A 21,586-nucleotide genomic window follows, 5' to 3' on the forward strand; every position below is an offset into this window, starting at 1 on the left:
CAACAAAGCACTTTAAACTACGAAATCAGATGAACAGGGAACAAAACGTCTCTCTCAAAACCACCCCACGGGGACATCTGGTGGCAGAGAGACGTGTTGTCGCCTCCCATCAAGTCAAATGTACCTGACATATAAACTTAATTAGTTATTTTGCTGCAGTTATAAACTGTAATGAAACTACCTACCTGTTGCTTTTTTGTTTCCATTTTATGATTTATTTTTAGTCGAGGACACCTTGGAATGCATCATATTTGATTATTTTTCGTGACAAATCAAAAAAATATATATATCATGGTAGTTAATTGTTCATTTATTAGTGCTTGTTACTCAATTTGTTTGGTGAGGCTCCCCAAAAACCCACACCCAGCCCCAACCATCGGCCCACACCCATAGCCTCCTCCCATTCCACTCATAACCCCTCCCACATCTGTACTTATATGTGATTGCAGTATAATTCAGAAAAAATTATCAAAGAATATAAAACAAGCGCTTCCAATTCTGGTACTGGCTCTGCTTGGACCACAAGCAGATTAAAAAAACACAGAAACAGTCAGCTTCTAGTCCCCATTTGATCCATGAACACAGATCTTCACCTGCACTACTGTAGCATGAGACTTACCTGCCGGTGATCTGACCAAGACTCCATCCTCCAATGGATATAAAGGGCTCTGCAACACATCTGTTAACGGTGAAAGGATGTCAAACTAAAGAGAATACACAAACAAACCCTACAATCTGAACACAGTCCCACAATCCTGCTTTTAGAGCTAGGCCTGATTCATTTATGAACTCCCTTTCTTTTCCCCATCAATATCTGCGCTAAAGCAGTTATTGTAAGGCTGATCAGCGGCTGGTTTTATTTTAGTTATTGATCCAGATGTGAATAACACTCAGAGGCTGTTCCCGGTTTGGCCCAAGCAGAGCCCCAGTCCAGTTATGTTGTGTAACTTAATGCATGCATGCAGAATACCCTCAACAAACTGTAGTATTGATAATATATTGAGTGTTTGTTGTATCCAAAGTATTTTGTTTGTAATGTTTTTTTGGAGTTTTCTTTTTCAGTAGTATGAATTGTTTGCTACCTTTTTCTTTTTGACTGGCCATGTGTATCCAAGATGAATGAATAGAGCCTAAGTTACAGTACAAGATTCTATTTTTTGGTAGATTTGTTGAAAAGATTATTTCACATTAAGTGTCGTTTGTGTCAAATTATATATATAGATATATCTGCAGATACATTACCAAAGTATATTTCAATTACCTACATAAGTGATGTGTGCTCCGATGAAGTACTCTGATGAATTAATACAAACTCTGAGGAACGCTAGTTTAAAAGGCATGCCAGAATATTTTGATGTTAAAACCCTTTTCTTTATATAGAAAAGCCCACACTGAAATTAATCTAGTCGGGTGTTGCAGATTAGTTAAGGTTTACCTAAAAATTCTAATGAACAGCAAATCACTAAAATCTTGTATTAATCTAAAAAGACACCATTAGTCATTCTTAAATGATTCTGAAAAAAAAGTCTTGCTTTCCTGGGATCCAGAAACTTAGGGTTTGTCTTTAATTCACTGGAGTTTGGGGTACAATTTTGTACAAACGGTTGAGATGGATGTAGGGTTGATTATATATATATATATTATAACAAACACAACTATAGAAACGCATATATGAATATGACAATTTTTTTTCATTCCAAACCTTTCATTAACCCTCCTGGATTGTGTACCTAGTCTTAGGGTAAAAGATGTAGTTGTTTCCTTTCAGTTCTGTGGGGGTGTATGTGTACATGTGCACTCGTATCTGCTAGGGGGGGGTGTGACTGGTTGGGTGGGGGTTTGTGTAAATAAATCAAGTACAGTTAATGTGGAGGTGTTTATTTTTTGTGTCAGTGTAAGTTAAATATTCTAATTAAAAAAAAGTGTATTCTCTATTGTGTTTCATGGTACATAAAAAAAAAAGGAAAAAAGTAGTTTTATCTTACATTTCAAATGCTTCTATATCTCTATGGCTTCTGGCGATACCGTTCCATTTTATAGATTTGTCAGCACAAAATGCAATAAACCAATACCATTTTATTACACTAATTGTGTTTGAGTCATCAATCATGTTTGGGACAATATCTGGAGAAAAATAATATTTCAAGATGCAACAAAAATAACGGCACCGACTACGGTTAATGGTTTGAGACAACTCAGGGTTCCTTCTCACATCTTCTGTACACATGCAATGCAGCGTCAATAGTTGAAAACACAGGAAACGGGTTTGAATGAGCTCTCACAACTACACAGGCTCCAACAAATGAACTGAGCTAAACAAAACTCAAAACTTAAAAGCATTTACACGTAGGAAAAACATGGTCTACACACAGCTGGTGAATCAAACGATCAAGGTTGTACTTCTTGCGTCCCCCTACAAGATCAGTCAGAAGAGACCTGATTGGCTGTGTGGCCCTCAGTAATGGCGGGGGTACATGGACATGGGGGGCGGCTGGCCCATGCCCGGCGGGCCCCTGGGGGCCGGGGCCTGCTGCTGCTGCTGCTGCTGCGGGCTCACAAGGTGGTTGAGTGACGGCCCGCTCTGGATCAGAGTGTCCAGCGCCTTCTGGACGCTGGGGCTGTCGAAGTTGATGCCCGAGGCGGAGCTGGGGGGCCGCTGGCTCAGCGGAGGGGCGGGGCCCCGGCCCAGGGGCATGCCGTAGCCAGAGGCCCCGGCGGGCGGAGGGGGCCCCGCGAGGGGCATGGAGGACCGGCCTCCTCCCAGCATCTGGGGGTTCTGGGAGGGAGCGGTCAGGCCGCCCGAGGGGTGGGACATGCTGGGCGGGCCGTGCTGGGGGCCCATGGAGCCGTACGGCTGAGGCTGGGGGGCCATGTTGGGGCCGCCGGCCGGCAGGGCGGAGGAGGGCAGGGCCCCCCCGGCGCCGCTGTTGAACAGGCTGAGGATCTTGGCCTGCAGCTCCTGCTGGTTGGGGTTGGCGCTGGGCTGGGGGGCCGAGGGGGGCGGCAGGCCGCCGTGGCTCTGCTGGACGGGGGCGTGGACCGGGTGGGCGTGGGGGGCCGGCGCCGCATGGGGGGCCGCAGCAGCCGGATGGATAGCAGCTGTGGAGGCAGAGACAGGGGAGGAAGGGTTCAGCCATCAGAGAGGAGCAGAGAGCGGTCGGTTCACACAGGGGAGGGGGCCGCGGGGGTGGAGCTACACACCTGCATGTGGGTCTGCACTGGGTCGCACCAAGCGCAGCCTCTTGTCCTTCAAGTAAGCGATGAGACTGTCCAACTCCTCTGGCGTCACAAACCTACCGGGTGGGGACACGCATAACAATTACAGTCAGGACCGGTTAGGGTGAAGTGTCTCGCTCACGGACACCTCAACACACTTGATAAATTGGTTTGGGGTAGAATGGACTCCCATGAAGCCCCCATTCTGGGCGACCAGGGGTTAGCCCCCCGTTCTGGGCGACCAGGGGTTAGCCCCCCGTTCTGGGCGACCAGGGGTTAGTCACCTGTTCTCGGAGAGCAGCGTGATGGCGGTCAGCAGGGACACGGGGTGGGCCTCTCGGTCCGCCTCTCGGACCAGAACGTCGTCTGCCATTTTGGCGGCCTTCCTGGCGATCTCCTCGCGCTCCTTCTCGCGGTTCTCCACCTTGTAGGTGTCGTAGTTGTGCGCCACCAGCACCATGGCGTCCTGCATGGGCATGTTGCGGTGTTCTGCAACCAGGAAACTACTCATTTATATCATGGACATTTACTCTCTGACCATCAAAGCACCAGTTGCCTAGAATCACGGTGGAAAAAATCAGGGTTTTTTGGTGATTTGGAAGGGTCTGTGTCTCATATTAGTTTTTCTCAGTCGCTTTGGTACATTTCTCAGCCATCAGAATGACAAGTCCATTCAATAGAGACCCATTACAATACATTTTGATCAACATGACATAAGCAATTGATAATGCAGAGAATTGTACATAATCATTTGCATTTGCAACTTGTTCAAAGAAATGAGAAACTGCTTTTTTGATGTGCACAAGTGACACAATGATGTGAAGATTGAACAGGTTGTTTGGAGAAATTCAATTCGGATCTGAGAATTGTACCAAAGCGACTGAGAAAAACTGTAATACAACAATCAAACTCAACTATCAAAACGGAATCAAACTCAAGGGAAGGAAGTGTTTTAAGTTGTGATCATTGCACAACCTCTCAGCAGTTCCAATAAAACAACGAGCTGAGTGCGATGGCTGCTCCCGGGGGGGGCAGCCATCGCACTCAGCTCGTCAGCATTAACCCATTTAGGCCTAAAACGCCTACTAAAAAAGGCCTTTTTATGCCTAAGAACTTTTCTGCAAACCCCCTCTCAAAACCTGAAGGTTTTCAGAACAATATTCAAAGTTTGTCAACGCCTAATAAAACCTTAATTTCTCAGGCTCTATAGCAGATAAAAACATGAGGTAAAAGGCATTTGAGAGATTAATTCTTTGGCTGTCAACTTGACTGACTTGCTTGGCCATAAACTTCAACTGCATATTTTTAAAAAATCAATAGACATCAAAAACATCAAGAACATTTTGAAAATCAATACAGATCTGCTTCTGTCATACTTTTGAGGTACCAAAGTGACAAGTGATAGACACTGAAACACAGATATAGAACAAAACAAAACAGAGGGTTACTTCTTCTTTACCTAATAATTTAAATTTTTATTAATGTTAATTTTCTTTGTTGTATTATTTTGATGGATCATATTATCATCATATTATTATCCATAATCATCCATTATTATCAGTGACTTGTGACATAACGTATTGTAATTAGTATCAGGATCAAATCATTATCATCAGACATTAATTATTATCATAAGAATAATCTATAATTGTCATTTGTATTGTTTTTATGTATCATATTATTATTCAAATCATCCATTATTATCAGTGACTTGTGACATAACGTATTGTAATTAGTATCAGGAATCCTTCAGGATCAAATCATTATCATGCATCCCCATGGCCAGACACAGTCCCACGAACGTCTTCATTTCATGGATTGTGACGGGATCCCACTTGCTGTTCGAAGGCGTTGCACTCCGCGTTTGCTCAGCATAGAGGTTGGTTTGCGTTATAAGACGCATCCACATTTCTTCCGTGAAGATATGGGAGAATACCTGCACCGGTGTTATAACATCTGGCATTGGCAGCTCGATCTTTATGCCAGGTTGGCGATTGAATGGAATCTTTTCCCGCGAGTGAAAGTTGCCACTCTTCCACTCGTTCGCGAAGCCTTCAAACTCGCTCAAATCCTCTTCTTCCCCAAACATCGCTTGAATCCATTGCTCTCTTACCACGCGATCAGATGGTAAAATATTTTCTTCCAAGTTATCTAATTCATCTAAGTTATCTAATTCAGTGTCTTCGATGTCACTAACTTCACTCGAATGTGTGATGTTCGATGCCATATTCGATCGCTTCGGCGATTTAAAGTTTAAACGTCCCACTGACTAAAACATGATCCACGTGTATTTCGACCAATAGAATACTTCGCTATTAATTAAAAAAAAATCCCAAGCATCTCGTTCGCTCACCCCAAGAATATATCAACCAATCACAGTGAGTATAACTGGTCATTTGCCTTGAAAAAGACTGCATTGCTGAAAATGACACAGACGCGTTTCCCGGTCTCAATGGTAACTACGCATAGATGCGTGTTCCGGTCTTAAAGGTAAATACACACGTATGCGTGATCCGGTCTGAATGGGTTAAGGACGAAGACATGCACCGTGTCCTAAGACGGTTCCCCGGTTGGTGAGCCAGGCCCCGGGCGATTAACGGAAACAACTGGTGTCCTAACTAGTGCCCAGCGGGGGATGTGTGGGCCGTGTCGGGGGCGCTGACCTTGAGGGGTGCCAAACAGGATGTTGACGGTGCAGGAGCGATGCACCTGGTGCTGCTGGGTGATGATGATGGCGAAGGGCGTGCGGGCGCGCCCCACGTCCTCCAGAGCCTGCGTCAGGGACACCTCCGTGTTCAGGAAGATGAGGTCCACCACCATGCCCAGGTCCCGCACCTTCCTGCCCACCGTCTCGGCATACTCCCTACAGTTGGGTTGCAAACAGAAAGACGCACAGACGGACAGACACACACACAGACACACAGGGGGTATATGAAACGACTACGTTCCGTGGAATGGTAGGAGACCTCCAGACAGCATTGGTGAACAGTAGGGGTGTGACACAATATCTACACAGCGATACATCATCGCCCTTCTACATGCGATACGAGAATCCATATACTGGCGGCAAGTATCAATATATAGATGTATATTTATTTTGCATTTTTCTCCTTTATCCTGATTTCCCTGCACCTCCAGGTGGTTCTCAACACATGAATGAAGGAAACTTGAACGGAACGTTAACTTACCAAATCAGAGTAACTGAAAACTCAAGTTTGGACTGTGAATAAAGACCGAATTCCAGCACTTTTCCTTTTCACGTTCATTTTGTATTCAACGTTAGACTTATATTGTGATGTTTCGTTAAAGGATTGTCTAACAATATGGATTATTGTGGAATCACTGTATGGCAATATTCTCAGTATGGCGGGCCATGTATGGTAAGGTACCCTGTGATTCCCAACCCTAGTAAACAGGTCCATGGGTCAGACTGGGCCGTAGGCCGGAGAGTGGACATACTTCTGCACTTTGTTGACGACGATGACGGAGCAGTCGACGGGCCGCTCCGTGTCGTAGCGCCGCTGCAGCTCCTCAAAGTACTGGCGGTACAGCTCGTTACGCCGCAGGTCCTCTGGGCGCCCGCGCTCACCTACAGAGATCAGCGTTAACTCTACACGCGTACACAGGGATACTGAACAATAGGCTCACCTACAGAGATCAGCGTTAACTCTACACACGTACACAGGGATACTGAACAATAGGCTCACCTACAGAGATCAGCGTTAACTCTACACACATACACAGGGATACTGAACAATAGGCTCACCTACAGAGATCAGCGTTAACTCTACACGCGTACACAGGGATACTGAACAATAGGCTCACCTACAGAGATCAGCGTTAACTCTACACGCGTACACAGGGATACTGAACAATAGGCTCACCTACAGAGATCAGCGTTAACTCTACACACATACACAGGGATACTGAACAATAGGCTCACCTACAGAGATCAGTGTTAACTCTACACACATACACAGGGATACTGAATAGGATCACCTACAGAGATCAGCGTTAACTCTACACATATGGGTAATGAACTCCTGATCCTTCATATTGGACAATATTGAGGAATATTCCTGCACGTAAAAAACCCTCTGCACTGCAATCAGGAATATTGATGGACTGATATTAGGGATGCAAGAAATTGTCAATTCATTAAACGTTGTTCACTACATGAATACATTGCACCAACAACATCCATTCTATCCGTTATGGGACATGGTCTGCCTTCCATCAAAAGGAGAATGTTAAAAGTGAGGTGGTGACATCCGAACCAGCATGTTGTGACCACTGCGACTAAGCCTCATATGATGTGGTGCTAAGAAGGGATGTGATTGTAGATAATCAAAGGGATTCAAGTGCTTCATGTCTAAAGAGGTGACGGTTTGGATTCAAGTCCATGTGGAACAGGACATCTGGTCCTACATGCTACGTGCCCATAATGCATCATTTATATATTTAAATACAAGGGAATGCGTTTCATTTGGACTGGAAGCCTTGTATTGCCAACACGTACTCTCTGGGTCTCGCCGTCCGTTCCACGGGTCTCTGAACGAGTCTCTGTAGGGATCTTCCTTCTTGCGGTAGAAGTCGTCGGGGGCAGCTGCAGCGCGGTAGTATCGGTCATACTCCTCCCTGCAAAACATTGGATTGATCCTTTTATAATAATAGACCAAGAAAATTGCTGGCAAAGGGTAACGCCAGCAATCGACGATGCTACAGACCAGCGATCGCATCTGCATTCAACATGCACTGAGATGCGCGCCAAGGGGTTTTGAGTAGCACTTAAATTCCAATGAAGACAAAGTGCGTTGAATGTATGGGGGTATTTCAAATTACCCTTAAACAAAAAATGTGGTTCGAAGCAGCACTAATCACAATTAAAGAGCAAGCGTAGGTTACCATAACAGCCTGTTATTATTTATTAGAGGTCCTACGAAGAACTCAGGGACCCTATTGTATTTAATCAGTATCATTATATTTGGGGTCCTACGAAAAACGTAGTAACCCTATTGTATTGGTTACTGTCCGTCCACACCAGAAGCGAATTGAGCGACCAAATCGCCGGAAGTCATTCACTTTCTATGGGCAAGAGCGACCAGAGCGACCAAAGCGACCAACGCTACCAGCGGCCAAAGTTGAGCGACCAGAGCGTCAAAAAGAAGTTGAAAACTTTTTAACTTTATGCAAATGACTATTATTCGCTTCAGCGACCAAACACTGACAGCCAATCGGAATGTAGACGCTCTTCTCTTGCGTGGATCCCAGGGAACATCGGCAGGCACTTTGGTTCCTACCTACCTTTATTCACTCACTGAACAAAATGTCGGCTGAAGTATTAATCGCGGCTGTAACTGGGCACCCGGTGTTGTACGAACCCACCCTTTTTCAGTTCAGAGATCGAAACGCCATAGTGGTTTGGATATCAAGTGATGATAAACGGGATTATTTATAGGCTACATCTAGAACGTTTGTATTTAAGCGGGAATCATTATAATTTGCTCTACATGCCACCAATCTAACCAAACAATCGCGTGTAGCATGCTTTAAACAAAACCAAAAAAGTATTTGAAATCGTCACATAAACAAACTAATCGACAAGACGAGGGATAAATGACAAGGGATATATCTCTTGTCTTTTATCCCTCTATTCCCCACTATTCACGGAGCCTAAGGTGAATAATTTTTAATTAAATAGTCTAGATAGATAGATAGTCAAGTCTTTATTAATACCAAACGACACAAATCGTCGGGAATCCATTTAGGTGGTTCGTCCCACACAGGACAGTAGCCTACAATACCACACAGAACAAGTCTGACTGGATAATACACACAATACATCACATTAAAACTAGACACGCGTTGATAGATAGATAGACAGAAAGGCCTAGATAGATAGATAGATAGATATGTTCCATTATTTGCCTTGCGGAGCCAACCAGTCCTGTGCACGTATATGCAAATGAGCCATGTGTCCCAATGTCTATTTGTTTTGAATGCGACGAATGAGTGCAGATCATGATTTGCAGATCCAGATCAGTGAAACATATTTTAACTACTACAGCACGCAGGGTTTTTTGTTCTCGGTTGTAATTAGCCTACATTTTAGGATTTTTTTTATATTGGGGGGAATCACTGTCCTACTTGTTGTCGAAGCACTTTATCGAACAAGCAAAACCGTCTCGGCAATATGGCCAAGGTGTATGGGAGAGTTCACTATTTGATATATGGCTGTCTGTAGGGCCTACTAAACGCATACGGCTCCTTTAAATGCGTCTGCATAATTGAATTGTACGTCATGAGCGACTTGAGCGACCAAAGCGAACAGAAAAATTCGCAGCGAAACTTTGTGAGCGACCAGAGCGTCCTTGACGCTTTGGTCGCTCCTGGTGTGGACGTACAGTTAGTGTCCATCCTTATTATTTTCTTTTTGAACGATCTGGTTTGTAGAACTCGTAAAATTAGTTAAAGATAAAAAGGATGGGCCAGAATAATCAGAGTGGCGCTATAATAAGGCATGGTTGTTCAACATTTCAACAGGCTGCTATTACCACTAGGAAGGTGCAATATCCACATGTAGAAATAGTGCAGTGACCACAACTCGACCAAAAACCCACACTCAAACTGATTTGGTGCCAGAGGTGGTAAAAGTTGCCAACTCGTCACACATGTTCCAGGTGACAGTCAGACAATATGGTCTTAATTTCATAACAATAATGCCAAAGACGGCAGAGATATACAATTTAAAGTGAAACATATGCATTTGTAAACAGCTTTACAACACATTTAAACAGCTATAACATTGCATCATAACAAAGTTATCGAAGATGGCTACTAAGAGGAGATTACATAGTATACTGGGCCATACCAAATTTATATCTGAAGTCTATATTTGAAATATAAATAAATAAACAATAGTTTTAAGTTCGACAATCTGAACTGCGGCCTCTCAATCAGAGGCTAGGCCTTATAGCGTAACACACTTCATTTCGCAGACCTCAGTTTTGACTGGAGATGCTCTGATTGATTGGACATCATTCATGATCGGCCGATATTGGCAAAAAAATTGCTTGTTCAGAGAACCCCAAGAGCACCGATCAAAAAAGCCACTCACGTGACGTAATTAATCGCACAACTTATTTTTCTCTGCATGCCGAGTGCGCACATCTAAGCGGAACTTGCCAGTGGCAGCATGAGTTCTCCTGTCTACAACATTGTGCTACACTGCCAGGATTTCACGGGGTCACTGTAATGATGGCAAAGGAGACCGTTTTAAGATTAGTCTTTACTGAGAACTTGCATAATGCGCGCAGGCACATTTCAGTACCGTATATCGAGCAGTATTCGCTAGGGATGCACCGATCCGCTTTTTTCACCTCCGATACCGATACCGATATCTGAGGTTTAGTATCGGCCGATACCGATCCGATACCGATATAGAAAAACAGCGCGAAATTATGGCTACAAACTGTACGTTTCATTGAGGGGAAAAGACTGGGATCATGAGACTTGACTTAAACATTTCATGTTGCATGTAGCCGTGGAGCTTGCTGGCTTAGGTAAAGTGAAATAGCTCCAGATAGCAGATCCTTTTGCTCGCTCCATTTTGCAATCACTGTAGGCTCCGCACGGCGTGTTGCTTGTTTATGACGTCACTCACAGCGCACAGCATAGAAACTGAATAGATCAGCCAATAGTTAGATACATTTATTAATCCCGTGAGAACATTTTCGTGGGAAATTCAATTATCAAAGCAGCAAGGTAGTAGGAATAGGATTCAAGTATGTACATAAACGTAAAAAAATAAATAAATAAATAAATATGGATCGGCCCATTTGTCACCGATACCCGATCTAGAAATGTCTTCAATATCGGTACGATACCGATACAAATATCGGATCGGTGCATCCCTAGTATTCGCACAGGCACGCGGAGCCTTTGGTTAACACATTTTGCGGCATGTTTCAGTCATGGGGGATACAAAGAGATACGATAAAGAATCTGATGAAACAGAATTTGGTGCTTGCCGTCTATCCAGAGAATAGATAAAAGGTATGGAAGATTCCTATTTCCTTGCCATTGTGCAACAGTAATCGGTGATTTGGCCCAAAAATTATCGGAGCATCTCTAGTTTTGACAGTGGATTTTGACAGTATGCTTTACAAACATGGTTGGCGAGTTGGTTGCCATTATACCATACCTACTAAGCTCACCATACCTCCACGTATTATAGAATATAATCTTACTCTACATGCCAAAGTAGTGTAGTGGTATGGCGTCGGCCACATGACCATGAATAAGGTTGGAATCAAAGCTCAACATACTGTGAAAAGCGGCATGAAAATTACTTTCATGTATTCATTAGGCCATGGCCACCATACTCGCCATATTGTAAGACCCTGTTATCAGGGCTGCAACTAACGATTATTTTAATAATCGATTAATCAGTCGATTATTTTTTCGATTAATCGATGAATTGGGTAAAAAAAAAAGAACATTACTTCAAATTCACAGTTCAGACTGAAGTGTAAAAACACCAGGTTATACTTTTAATCACGTTAGGCTGGAAAAAATTACAATGGGCAGGTACATACAATTTGGGCTGGTTTTGAAAAAAAATAGCAGGATTATTATAAGAATTTTTTCAAACAATAAATACCAATAGACGTGAGGTAGGAATGCGCGATATAAACGATATACGATATAAACGATAAAAAATGGCCTACGATAGAGATTTTTGTTATATTGCTCTATCGCGATAATGTATGTTTGACGCGATCTATCCATGACTCGCGAAATATAAAGAGCCACGAGCTGCAACCGTCTGCAACGCATCGTCCGCGACCCGCGAATTTTAAAAAGAGCCACGAGCTGCAACCAGCTGCATCGCATCATCCGCGACACGCGAAATTTAAAGAGCCACGAGCTGCAACCGGCTTTAACGCATCGTCCGCGACCCGCGGAATTTAAAGAGCCACGAGCTGCAACCGGCTGCAACGCATCGTCCGCGACCCGCAGAATTTAAAGAGCCATGAGCTCCAACCAGCTTCAACGCATCATCGTCATCTAAGTAAATATGGCTGAAAGCGAAACGGGGGAGCTGGTGATTGCTCTCATTTCATGTTCATTTCAAAATTATATGCGTTCATTTTCTACTTATTGTTTAATGTTTTAATAGCAAGTATCTGTGCACACACTTGGAAGATTTTTCTTTATTTAAAATAGCCATGCCTAATACTGGACGTATTTCCCTAATTCACAGTATCCGTTTCTTTATTAACAAGACACCACCAACTTTTATTTCATTAAGAGAAGTATACGTCATTACACAGAAGATTTTTTTCTTTTTTAAAGTCTCTGCAGCTACAACATTATGTTGTATGATTAGTTTTGCACAATAAATGTTCTCAAAACGACATACATTTAGCAGTTTAGCTTTCCTTAGAGTCTATGTAACCTGTTCTGAAATGGTTCTATTATGATTTATATATCGTGATATATATCGTTATCGCAATAGGTTGCATGTATATCGCAATATGGATTTTAGGCCATATCGCCCATCCCTAACGTGAGGCTGACGTTTTGATTTGACCCAATAGTAATAAGGGGTGGGAGATGACTACCTGTCCAATAGTAATTAGGGACGAGGGTGGGCCATCAGACCTGTCACTCAGACCTATGCGCCACTGAAGGAGATTTGATTCATGATGAATAAGTCGAGCTGGCGTTGACTGAACATAGTTCAAGTGTCCTTGCACACATGCATTCGTGTAACGTAAAAGTTAGTTAGTCAATAAGGTCGCATTCAGGTGTTTATTGTGCTCACCATTGGTCCTATACATGCCTTTTAGTTTGTTGTGTGTAATGTCATCTCAGTGTGTTCTTTACACAGACCTTATGGGGATTGTGTGCATGAGAATTAGATGAGGTTCCTTTGATACCATATAAAGTCATAGTTAATAATCAGGTTGCGTTCAGGTGTGTATTCGTGTATTTGCCATTGCAGAAGTATGTGATGAATCGGTTTTCTAGCAATACAAGTTTTGGCAGGTTTTTGGTTGATTGGGCGGTTTTTAGTCTATAGTTGGGCTGGAAATTGCCAATCCGATCTACACATGCTATCTACACATATGAAAGCTGAGACTCAATGCAGTCATAGTCTAAGCCAGTGACATCTGGAAGTCAGGGAGGGAAGCACCATAGCATATGTATAAAAAACTAAGTAGCTTTAAGTTGTACTAGAATTCAAAGCAACCGTTCCCTTAAAAACAATTGCACTTCAGAATGGTTTGAAGCACTTACCTGAATGAAGGGTCTCCTCTGGGATCTCCTCTGGGGTCTCCTCTGGGGTCTCCCCTGGGGTCTCCTCTCGGGTCTCCTCTCGGGTCTCCCCTGGGGTCTCCCCTTGGGTCTGCCCTATGGTCGCTTCTTGGGTCCTTCTCGCGGCTCTCGGAGCCCCGGTAGCGGTCATCGTGGTCCCGTGGGGGACCCCCAGGCCTGGGCTCCCGTGCTTCTCTGCTGTCCCGGGGTTCTCGGGCGTCTCGTCCGTATACGGGAGAGCGAGAGCGGGGGCGGCTGTCCCTGCCGTCTACGTAACCTCCGTACGGGCCTCTGCAAAAATCAACACAATAAGAACCAGACAACTACCCAATGAACTACCATCGGTTTATGAAATGGGCAAAAAAAATACTAAAGAAATGTTAGGATGCAACTGCACCATTCTTCTTTTGAATCCATGATTGTGGTCCGGAGTTTGGGTTGGTTTTAAGCACAACAATAACGTTTTTTCTTTAAACTGCAGCCTCAGGTATACAGATTTCTTTGTTTGTCCGAAAGGACAAAAGTGAGGCGGCCTTGTGTGTATTTGTGTGACAAGACAGAAAAAAACACAAAGGACAAAAGGAGAACATAAATATTGGTTTTGAATTCCCAGACGTAACGTATTGAGCACTGGCTTTTTTCTTTCCTTGTGAACGCACTCATTTGCAGCAATAGCTTTTTAACTTTTAGACACCATTAATAAAAAGAGGCTTGCCGATGCCAACTCACTTTTAGTTGAGTTCTTGAACCTGTTCGAGAACATCTGCCAAAAAGCGCATTTTATTTTACGTTAAAATCGAAAGATCTTGTTGAGTCAGTTTGGAATGATCCAATCGCACCTTTATGGATCTAATCACATTTCTCCATCCCCGTTTTTCTCTCAAATACAATTGAGAGAGATTGATGCGATACGAATGCCAGGTTATTTTGTCTTTAAGGATTTAGAAACACACAAGACTGTGGTTAAATCACATATGCATGAATCATTAGAGACGCTGCCATTGAAGACGGTCACTTCCAACACACGTGGTCTTTGTAGCGCAGCCTCGACCGATTCTACTGATGCCATCGTAAAGTTAAGTGATAATTCCACGCATTCAATCTGTCTACATTCGGAGATCCATAAACCAACACAAGTTGACGTTGTTGAGAAACCTAGTAGGCACGGAAAACCAACATCATAGTTCAGACTTCGGTGATCCTGATGTATAGATTTTGTTTTGCAAAACACCATTGTTATTACATTCAGTTAAAATCCAACTGATACTTCATGTTAAAAAGAAAAAAAACATTTGTAAAGATGAAAAAACTGTTCAAGTCAGACATCAACTTCGAAGATTTTTGTGAACCAAGTTATTTTTAAATTAAGAGAAATTTGGTGCAAACTGATCGCAAAAAAAATACGAAAACTGGAAAGCGAACATCTTTGGAGACAAAGACACTTGGAATGATTTTCTTTGCTTTATTTCAACACCTCTAAAAACGCAAAGATAAATAAAATGTCGACATGGCCCAAATACTGTCACTAGCCACATAGAGTGCTTTTCCGGACACTTTCTTCTTATTTGATCCTACCAGAGCACCGAGCTACATCTTCTATTTGCGTTACTTTACCTTCGTGGAGGGCTCGGCCGGGATTGCGGTTTAGGTTGACGTCCCTCCACGGCCATATTTACATCTGAAAATAAACCAATCCAAACTTTACATAGCAACAATTACCATGCCTGCTTTTCACCTTAAATGGGACTGGCGACGGGAAACACTTCCATGATCCAAAAAGGAAAATCAGCTTGAGAATTCCATGTCCGAAAAATCCAAAATTGTACGATTGAAATTTCTGAAAGTTTGCAGGCATATCCGCTTGTAACTCATGACTCCAATCGAGAAGAAAAAAATATTTTCTGTCGTTAACGGCGACTTTCCAATTGTAACTTTATAAAAGACAAAAATGTATGTATTGTTGGAGGTAATGGCACTGTACTTGGATTTATTATCGAGGTTTTACGCCAAATTTTGTGTTAAAGAATTTCACGTTTAATTAAAAAAAATGCATAATTCTCACACACACAGACACACCCACACACATACACACACACACACACACACACACACACACAAAAAAACAATCAAGATACAATTGTTTTGGGACAGCTTGTTACGGTTTCTATTTATTGCATATGAAATACTGGGTGAAACATTCAAAGATACTTGTTTCGCAATCACATATAGAAGGTATAAATGTTCCTGTATGCATATAGGCATGAATAATTGTACATCTGTTCTACAGTGTTGCTTTTTGCTATTTATTTGCTGCTCTGCCATACCTTACTTGTACCAATAAGGATTGCTTCTTCTTGAGCCAGTCACATCTATGATTGTTTGATCTTACCTATTTTATAACCTTTAAATATTCGACCTTTATGGCCCGCCTTTGCAGCTTCCGCTTCCTCTACACGTTCAAATTGCACAAATCCAAACCCACGGAACATGGACACCCCTGTAAAAGGACGATTTCAGTTGGACACTTTCCAGGTCATACTTAAGGTTTGCAAGGCCTTAAACCAATTAAAACAGTCTGAAAAAGCATAAATGTTTCCTCTGCATTCACCAGCACTACCAAAAGAAAAATAACTTGAGGGACAAAAGTGGTGCGGGTGATAAAACCATCATCGCCCATTTCACAACTCTAAACTCAATCAGGTAAATGTATTATATAATGATTATATGCTATACGATGTTATTTGTTTTATTAAAGTCAAATGTGGTGCGATTAACTGAATATGAATCCAGAGAAAGCCATTTACAATTGTATTGAATAAATGGCCAGAGGAAACACTGATGCATGCAATAGAGTTATACAAAGCAAATACAAAAAACAAAAGTTAAATATTCTATTAACAACCAAGCAATATCCTACAAGACAATAAGACATAGATAAGTTAAGATAAAAAGTATGTACTCTATTCCAACATTGCCCTAAATACTGACCGATTATTTTTCCATATTGGCTGAAAATGTCTTCCAAGTCCTTTTTCTCCATGTCCGATGTTGGCAGGTTCCCAACGAAAATCCTCCTCTCCATATCTCTGGGATCTTTACTGCTGCAGGAGCGGGAGAAGTTTCCTGGAGACGAGCTGTGGCTTCTCCGGCGAGACATGACTAATTCCACGAGATTCCTTTAAGGTTTCGGTTTTTAAATGTTTTAAAAATGCTTGCTCAAACGTACGTGTTGCGTCTGTAAAATTCCGTCCACAATCCTGCAAAGTATCAGCGGGGCAACAGAAACATATAATAATGCCATGGATGGACAAATTAAAACTTGAGCAGAACTTCCAGATGGCTAGAGTTGTGAAAATCGCGAAATTCACACTGCAACATTTTCGAGTTTTCGATAGGTTGAATCGCAAATTATTTTTAGAAAGGGTCAGCAGATAAGTGTTGAAATACGTCAGATTAATACACATTTGATTTGTTCAAATATTAATTGTTAGTTGCGTTCATGAATAGAAGTTTGCTTTGCAACATTCTTTGATGCAAAAATACTGGCCATTGAGATTCTCAATCAAACAGATCCAGATGAAATTTGTTCTTCTGTGGCCTTTTTCTTCGTAGCCATAGCCAAGTTCAAAAGGTTACCACAAATTGATGTAAATTATTTTCGAAACTTAAGAAATTAATAATTTAAAGGAATGTCTTGCAAAATTATAAGAAAACTCCAGAAAGGTTTCCGTAAACAATTGATCATCATAAAACTTTATAATTCTAGTTTCATTAATACAATACAACATGAAAATGGTCAAAGAAAAATAAGCAGTTGTCAATAATGCAGCCTTTTAAAATATATGGCTTAGTATGTTGCCTTTATGTGTGCTGGGTTTCATAATATCGACATTTTATATTTACTGGATAGATTATATTATGAAAATAGGAATGTGCATTTGCACCTTTGTATTGATACATTTCACAGTTCAGGGAGTAGCCTGATGCATAGTAGCATACCTTGTTTTCTCTCTGGCTGTCCTGTGTGTTGCTCCCGCATAATAATGAAACTGCTGTCTTGATAACTCTGCAAGAGAAAAATATATATGAATCAATTTGGTGGATAAGAATACCGGCTTTATTTCAATTTATTTCAACATTATTCCCATTCACTGTTTGGCCATTTTCTTCCATTAAATAAGAATGACTTTTGTTGATTTAAGATTAATTAGGGTAATAGGGTTCCTACTAAAACCGTAGGAACCCTATTTTAATTGTCAGTATTATTAAGGGTCCTACGAAAAATTGTGTCAAAAACGTAGGCTCGGCTGTCGAATATGGCTACAAAGAGTAGATTCCATAGTATACCCATGCCAAATTCCAAGTCTATATCTGAAAAAGAAAATATGCAGAATTTTTCTGACGTTGCTTTTCTGATTCTCGGACTGTCTCCAAAGCAGGCTGGGCCTTAAAGCGGTACACAAGTAATTTCGTAAATGTCCGTTTTGACAGTGGGCTTTGACACAGTATGCTTAGAAACATGGTTGCTGATTGTTTTGATATGTCAACCTCCGGTAAACCAGTTTTTAAGGCATACTAATGCCATTAACCTTAACGACCAGGCTCACCATAATTCCAAGAACGAAATACTTATGTTTCTCAAAATTTAATCTATTCTGCCCTTAGCAGTCAACACGTCCACATAGTGTAGTGGTATTGCTTGGATTCATGATCACGGGGTCGCTGGTTCACGTACAACCTCAACCAACTATTCTGTGAGACCTGGCATGGAATGACATCAAATATTGTTTGTATTCATTAGATCAACCGTCACAATGTCATGGTTGCTTGCAATTTCATTTTATTTTAATTGTGGTTTAAGAGCCAGAACACCAAAAATAAAACATTTATATACATTTTAATATATTAAGTAGTCATATCAGGTTTAAGATTAATATCAAAAGTGGCCAAATCTGGGTGAACTTTTGCATTTGTTTCGACTAATCATGCTGCTGAAACGATAGTTACGTATTGTAACTCTAGATTATATGAGTATAGGCGCAGCCTTTTAAGGCTATCGCTATTGGGTTATCCCTAGGCGTGAGCCGTAGCACTGAAAGATTTGTAATCCCCGACCACCAACAGCGTGGGCCTCAATTACGTCCACGTGCGGCGTGCCTCAACGACGTCCGCATTTCGCAGATATAGTCGGGCGCCGGCAGACGTTCTGCTCCCAATAAACAGCTTTTCTTCAGCTATTTAAAGGACAATGAGGCCGACACTTAAAAGGCTGCGCCTATACTGATAGAATCTGGAGTTACAACACGTAACTATCGTTTCAGCCATTTACTGTACAATTCAGAATTGAATGAGAGGAGGGCTGAGGAGGGCCGTCAATCAAATATCGCGCTTCAGAAACGGCCAATCATAGGAAAGCCCGCCCTGCCTTGGTTCCCTCCCCCATAGTGCCTAAACTAAATTCGCGAGCGAGAGCAGAACATCATTCGCGAGAGGCTGTTACGCGCGCGTAGAGATCATTTGCGCGCTCGCAGTTAATATCTACGCGTGTGGAATAATATAATACGCCCGAATGCATCTTTTATCACATTAGTGAATTATGGCACTAATGTGTCGCCATAATCAACCACTTCTGAAATCGTAATTCACTCTCGCAAATTAGCTTTCTTCTGTGAGATACCTCTGTAAATAAATAGGCCGTAACTCCGCCCCCTTTAGTTGATAGCTTCCGCCCCAGGGTCTATGCCGCCTCCCCCCAGAAATTCTGCAAAAACATTTGATTGTTGTATCTAAGATTATACATTATGAAATTATAAATGAAGTCATACATTAACAACTGGTCATTCCTTATACAAACATGTTATACTAGGAATAGGTAACAAACTTAAATTATGTTTAGACTGCCGCATTTTGCATCCGAAATGAATAAGCCATATTTCAGTACATTTATTACGTTGCACATTTTCCTCGAAACCTACTCAAAGGGGAACTCTGCTCGGTGAAGGCAGTTTAGTCAGAGTTGGTTATGGCGAGCTAACCTTGATGTAGGGTTAACTTCACCAAGGCGCCGTAAGCTGAGCGCCAGCATGAGGAATGACAGGTTTAATTATACCTATTGATACTAGATCTTTGGTAGCCTTTCCGCTTTTAACTTAGAAACACGACAGTCGTCTCTCCAGTGGCTTTTTAAACGGGTCTTTTTAACGCTGATCCTCGTGTTTTGGTCATTTTAAGAGGTACGATGAGCTAACCTGTTAGCCGTCAGCTAACTCAACTAAAATGGTACAATCCACCACCTTCAATTTAATTTGCCTGAAAACGTGCTCGAATATCCCTTACCCGTATTGTGTGTCTGTTTATTTGTAACCGACGTATTTACCTTGAATTTTCCTTTATCCTTTAGTTTAGATTATGTCAAAGCAGACATGTAGCGCGTCGCCTCTTTCCCGGCGCAAGCACAATGCTCTTCTTCGGCCAGAATCCAAACGGCCAACCATGGTGCTCTGAGAGTACTACTACCACCTAGTGGTCGAACATGGTGCTCTGAGAGGACTACTGCTGCCTAGTGGTCGACCCTGGTCCTCTGAGGGCCGGGGACTACTGGTTCTGAGGGGAATACTGCCGCCTAGTGGTCGTCCCTAGTGCCCTGAGGGGACTACTGGTTCTGAGGGGACTGCTGCCGGATAGTGGCCAACCCTTGTGCTTTGAGGGGCCTACTGCCACATAGCGGCCAACCCTTGTGCTCTGAGGGGATTAGTGGCCGACCCTGGTGCTCTGAGGGGAATACTGCCGCATAGTGTCAGGTCCAATTACACATTTCATGATTTCTCCCAGAACATAATCAAGCATAATTTTGTATTGTATTATTAACGAGTGTCAACTGTCTTAAAATACTATATAAAATACAGTTGGATTTACTGCAAAAGTATAGGCCACATTTTATTCTAAGGCAAAAATGACATCCAACATTGGATCCACAATGCATATCTGTTCATCTTAATTCACCTTAACATATTGCCTATGGGATATTGTCAGGCAAAGTGAGGAAACATATACTAACCCCAACAAAATGTAACTTGCGTCTTGGTGTGGACTTGTATCTGTCGGCTAGGCACAGACCCCATGGTTTAGGGACAACTGAAAGTCTTGCACTGTAAGGCAGCTATTTTCTGATTAAGGGCTAGGCTATTATTTTATGTCATCTTTCCATATTTGATTGGCATCATACAGAGACCCAAACTAACAATGATGATATACATTTTTACAGTACATTTTGATGAGAGCCTTAGGCATGTCCTAAAATTCCTAACCCTAATTAATTTAAAAAATCGGTCATCGGTTATTATATCACATTCTTATTCCAAACTTGAATTTAATTATTTACGATGTGATATGTTTTTTATTTTCAAGAGCAGCTATTCAGATATGCTGAAACCATGTGAAATGCTAGAATTCTTTTCAATGATAAATACTTCATTTTGCCCAGCCCTAATACGTTTGCAACGGGAAACGCTCATCCCCCCAACGACGGAGCCATTCTATGGTGTTGACTTTGCAGCATAGGCACCCTTTGCACCAATGGTGGCTTGTAAACTGTCCCCCCCTCCTGTGGTCCGCTGTGGCCCCCTGTCCAGTCCGTTCCTCCTCAGGGGGGTCAGCTTCCTGAGGCAGCGTAACGACGGCAGAGGCTGATTCTGTGCCCTGAGCATCATGTACCCCTTGACCCCGCACGCCGCCCTGAGCTGCCGGGCCTTCTCCATGGTCTCACTCGACCACTTGACGCCTCGGCCACTCTTCCGGCCGAGCCTGGCCAGCTGATTGGTGTTGAACACCTTCTCAATGTTCTGCACCAGGTTCTGCTTCTCACGCTCCAGCCTGTGTTTCTCCCGCCGCTCGGTCACCACTGCCCGGAGGAGAATCCCGATTCGCTCGTCCTTCTTTCTCATGGCGTCCTTCAAATGTGCAACCTCACAACCGGGCAAATAAGTGTTTGTGTTTGCCGTGGATTGGCCGTTCTCCTTTGGTTGTTCTGATGGCGGCTCTGGTGAGG

The 21,586-nt window shown here is 42.5% G+C and overlaps 1 protein-coding gene across 7 annotated transcripts; it reads right to left on the bottom strand.

The window, feature by feature from the left end:
• Window positions 1-321: 321 nt before the first annotated feature.
• On the bottom strand, window positions 322-21,063 carry ncoa5 (nuclear receptor coactivator 5). Of its 7 annotated transcripts, XM_056577882.1 has the most exons (12): window positions 19,916-21,063; window positions 17,539-17,605; window positions 16,528-16,796; window positions 15,929-16,036; window positions 15,154-15,217; window positions 13,522-13,830; window positions 7,736-7,854; window positions 6,676-6,805; window positions 5,880-6,097; window positions 3,501-3,705; window positions 3,202-3,293; window positions 325-3,099 (listed from the first exon to the last, which is right to left on the bottom strand). In XM_056577882.1, exons 3-12 carry the CDS (start codon window positions 16,694-16,696, stop codon window positions 2,456-2,458), a joined length of 2,058 nt encoding a protein of 685 aa, XP_056433857.1. In that variant the 5' UTR covers window positions 16,697-16,796; window positions 17,539-17,605; window positions 19,916-21,063; the 3' UTR covers window positions 325-2,455. The 7 variants fall into 7 exon arrangements, with proteins under 7 accessions (XP_056434131.1, XP_056434045.1, XP_056434224.1 ...); XM_056577986.1 differs by having other exon boundaries at window positions 5,880-6,079; window positions 16,528-17,605; XM_056577904.1 differs by having other exon boundaries at window positions 5,880-6,082; window positions 16,528-17,605.
• Window positions 21,064-21,586: the final 523 nt, after the last annotated feature.

The sequence above is a fragment of the Gadus chalcogrammus genome, chromosome 1, assembly GCF_026213295.1.
Source record: "Gadus chalcogrammus isolate NIFS_2021 chromosome 1, NIFS_Gcha_1.0, whole genome shotgun sequence".
Lineage (NCBI taxonomy): Eukaryota > Metazoa > Chordata > Actinopteri > Gadiformes > Gadidae > Gadus > Gadus chalcogrammus.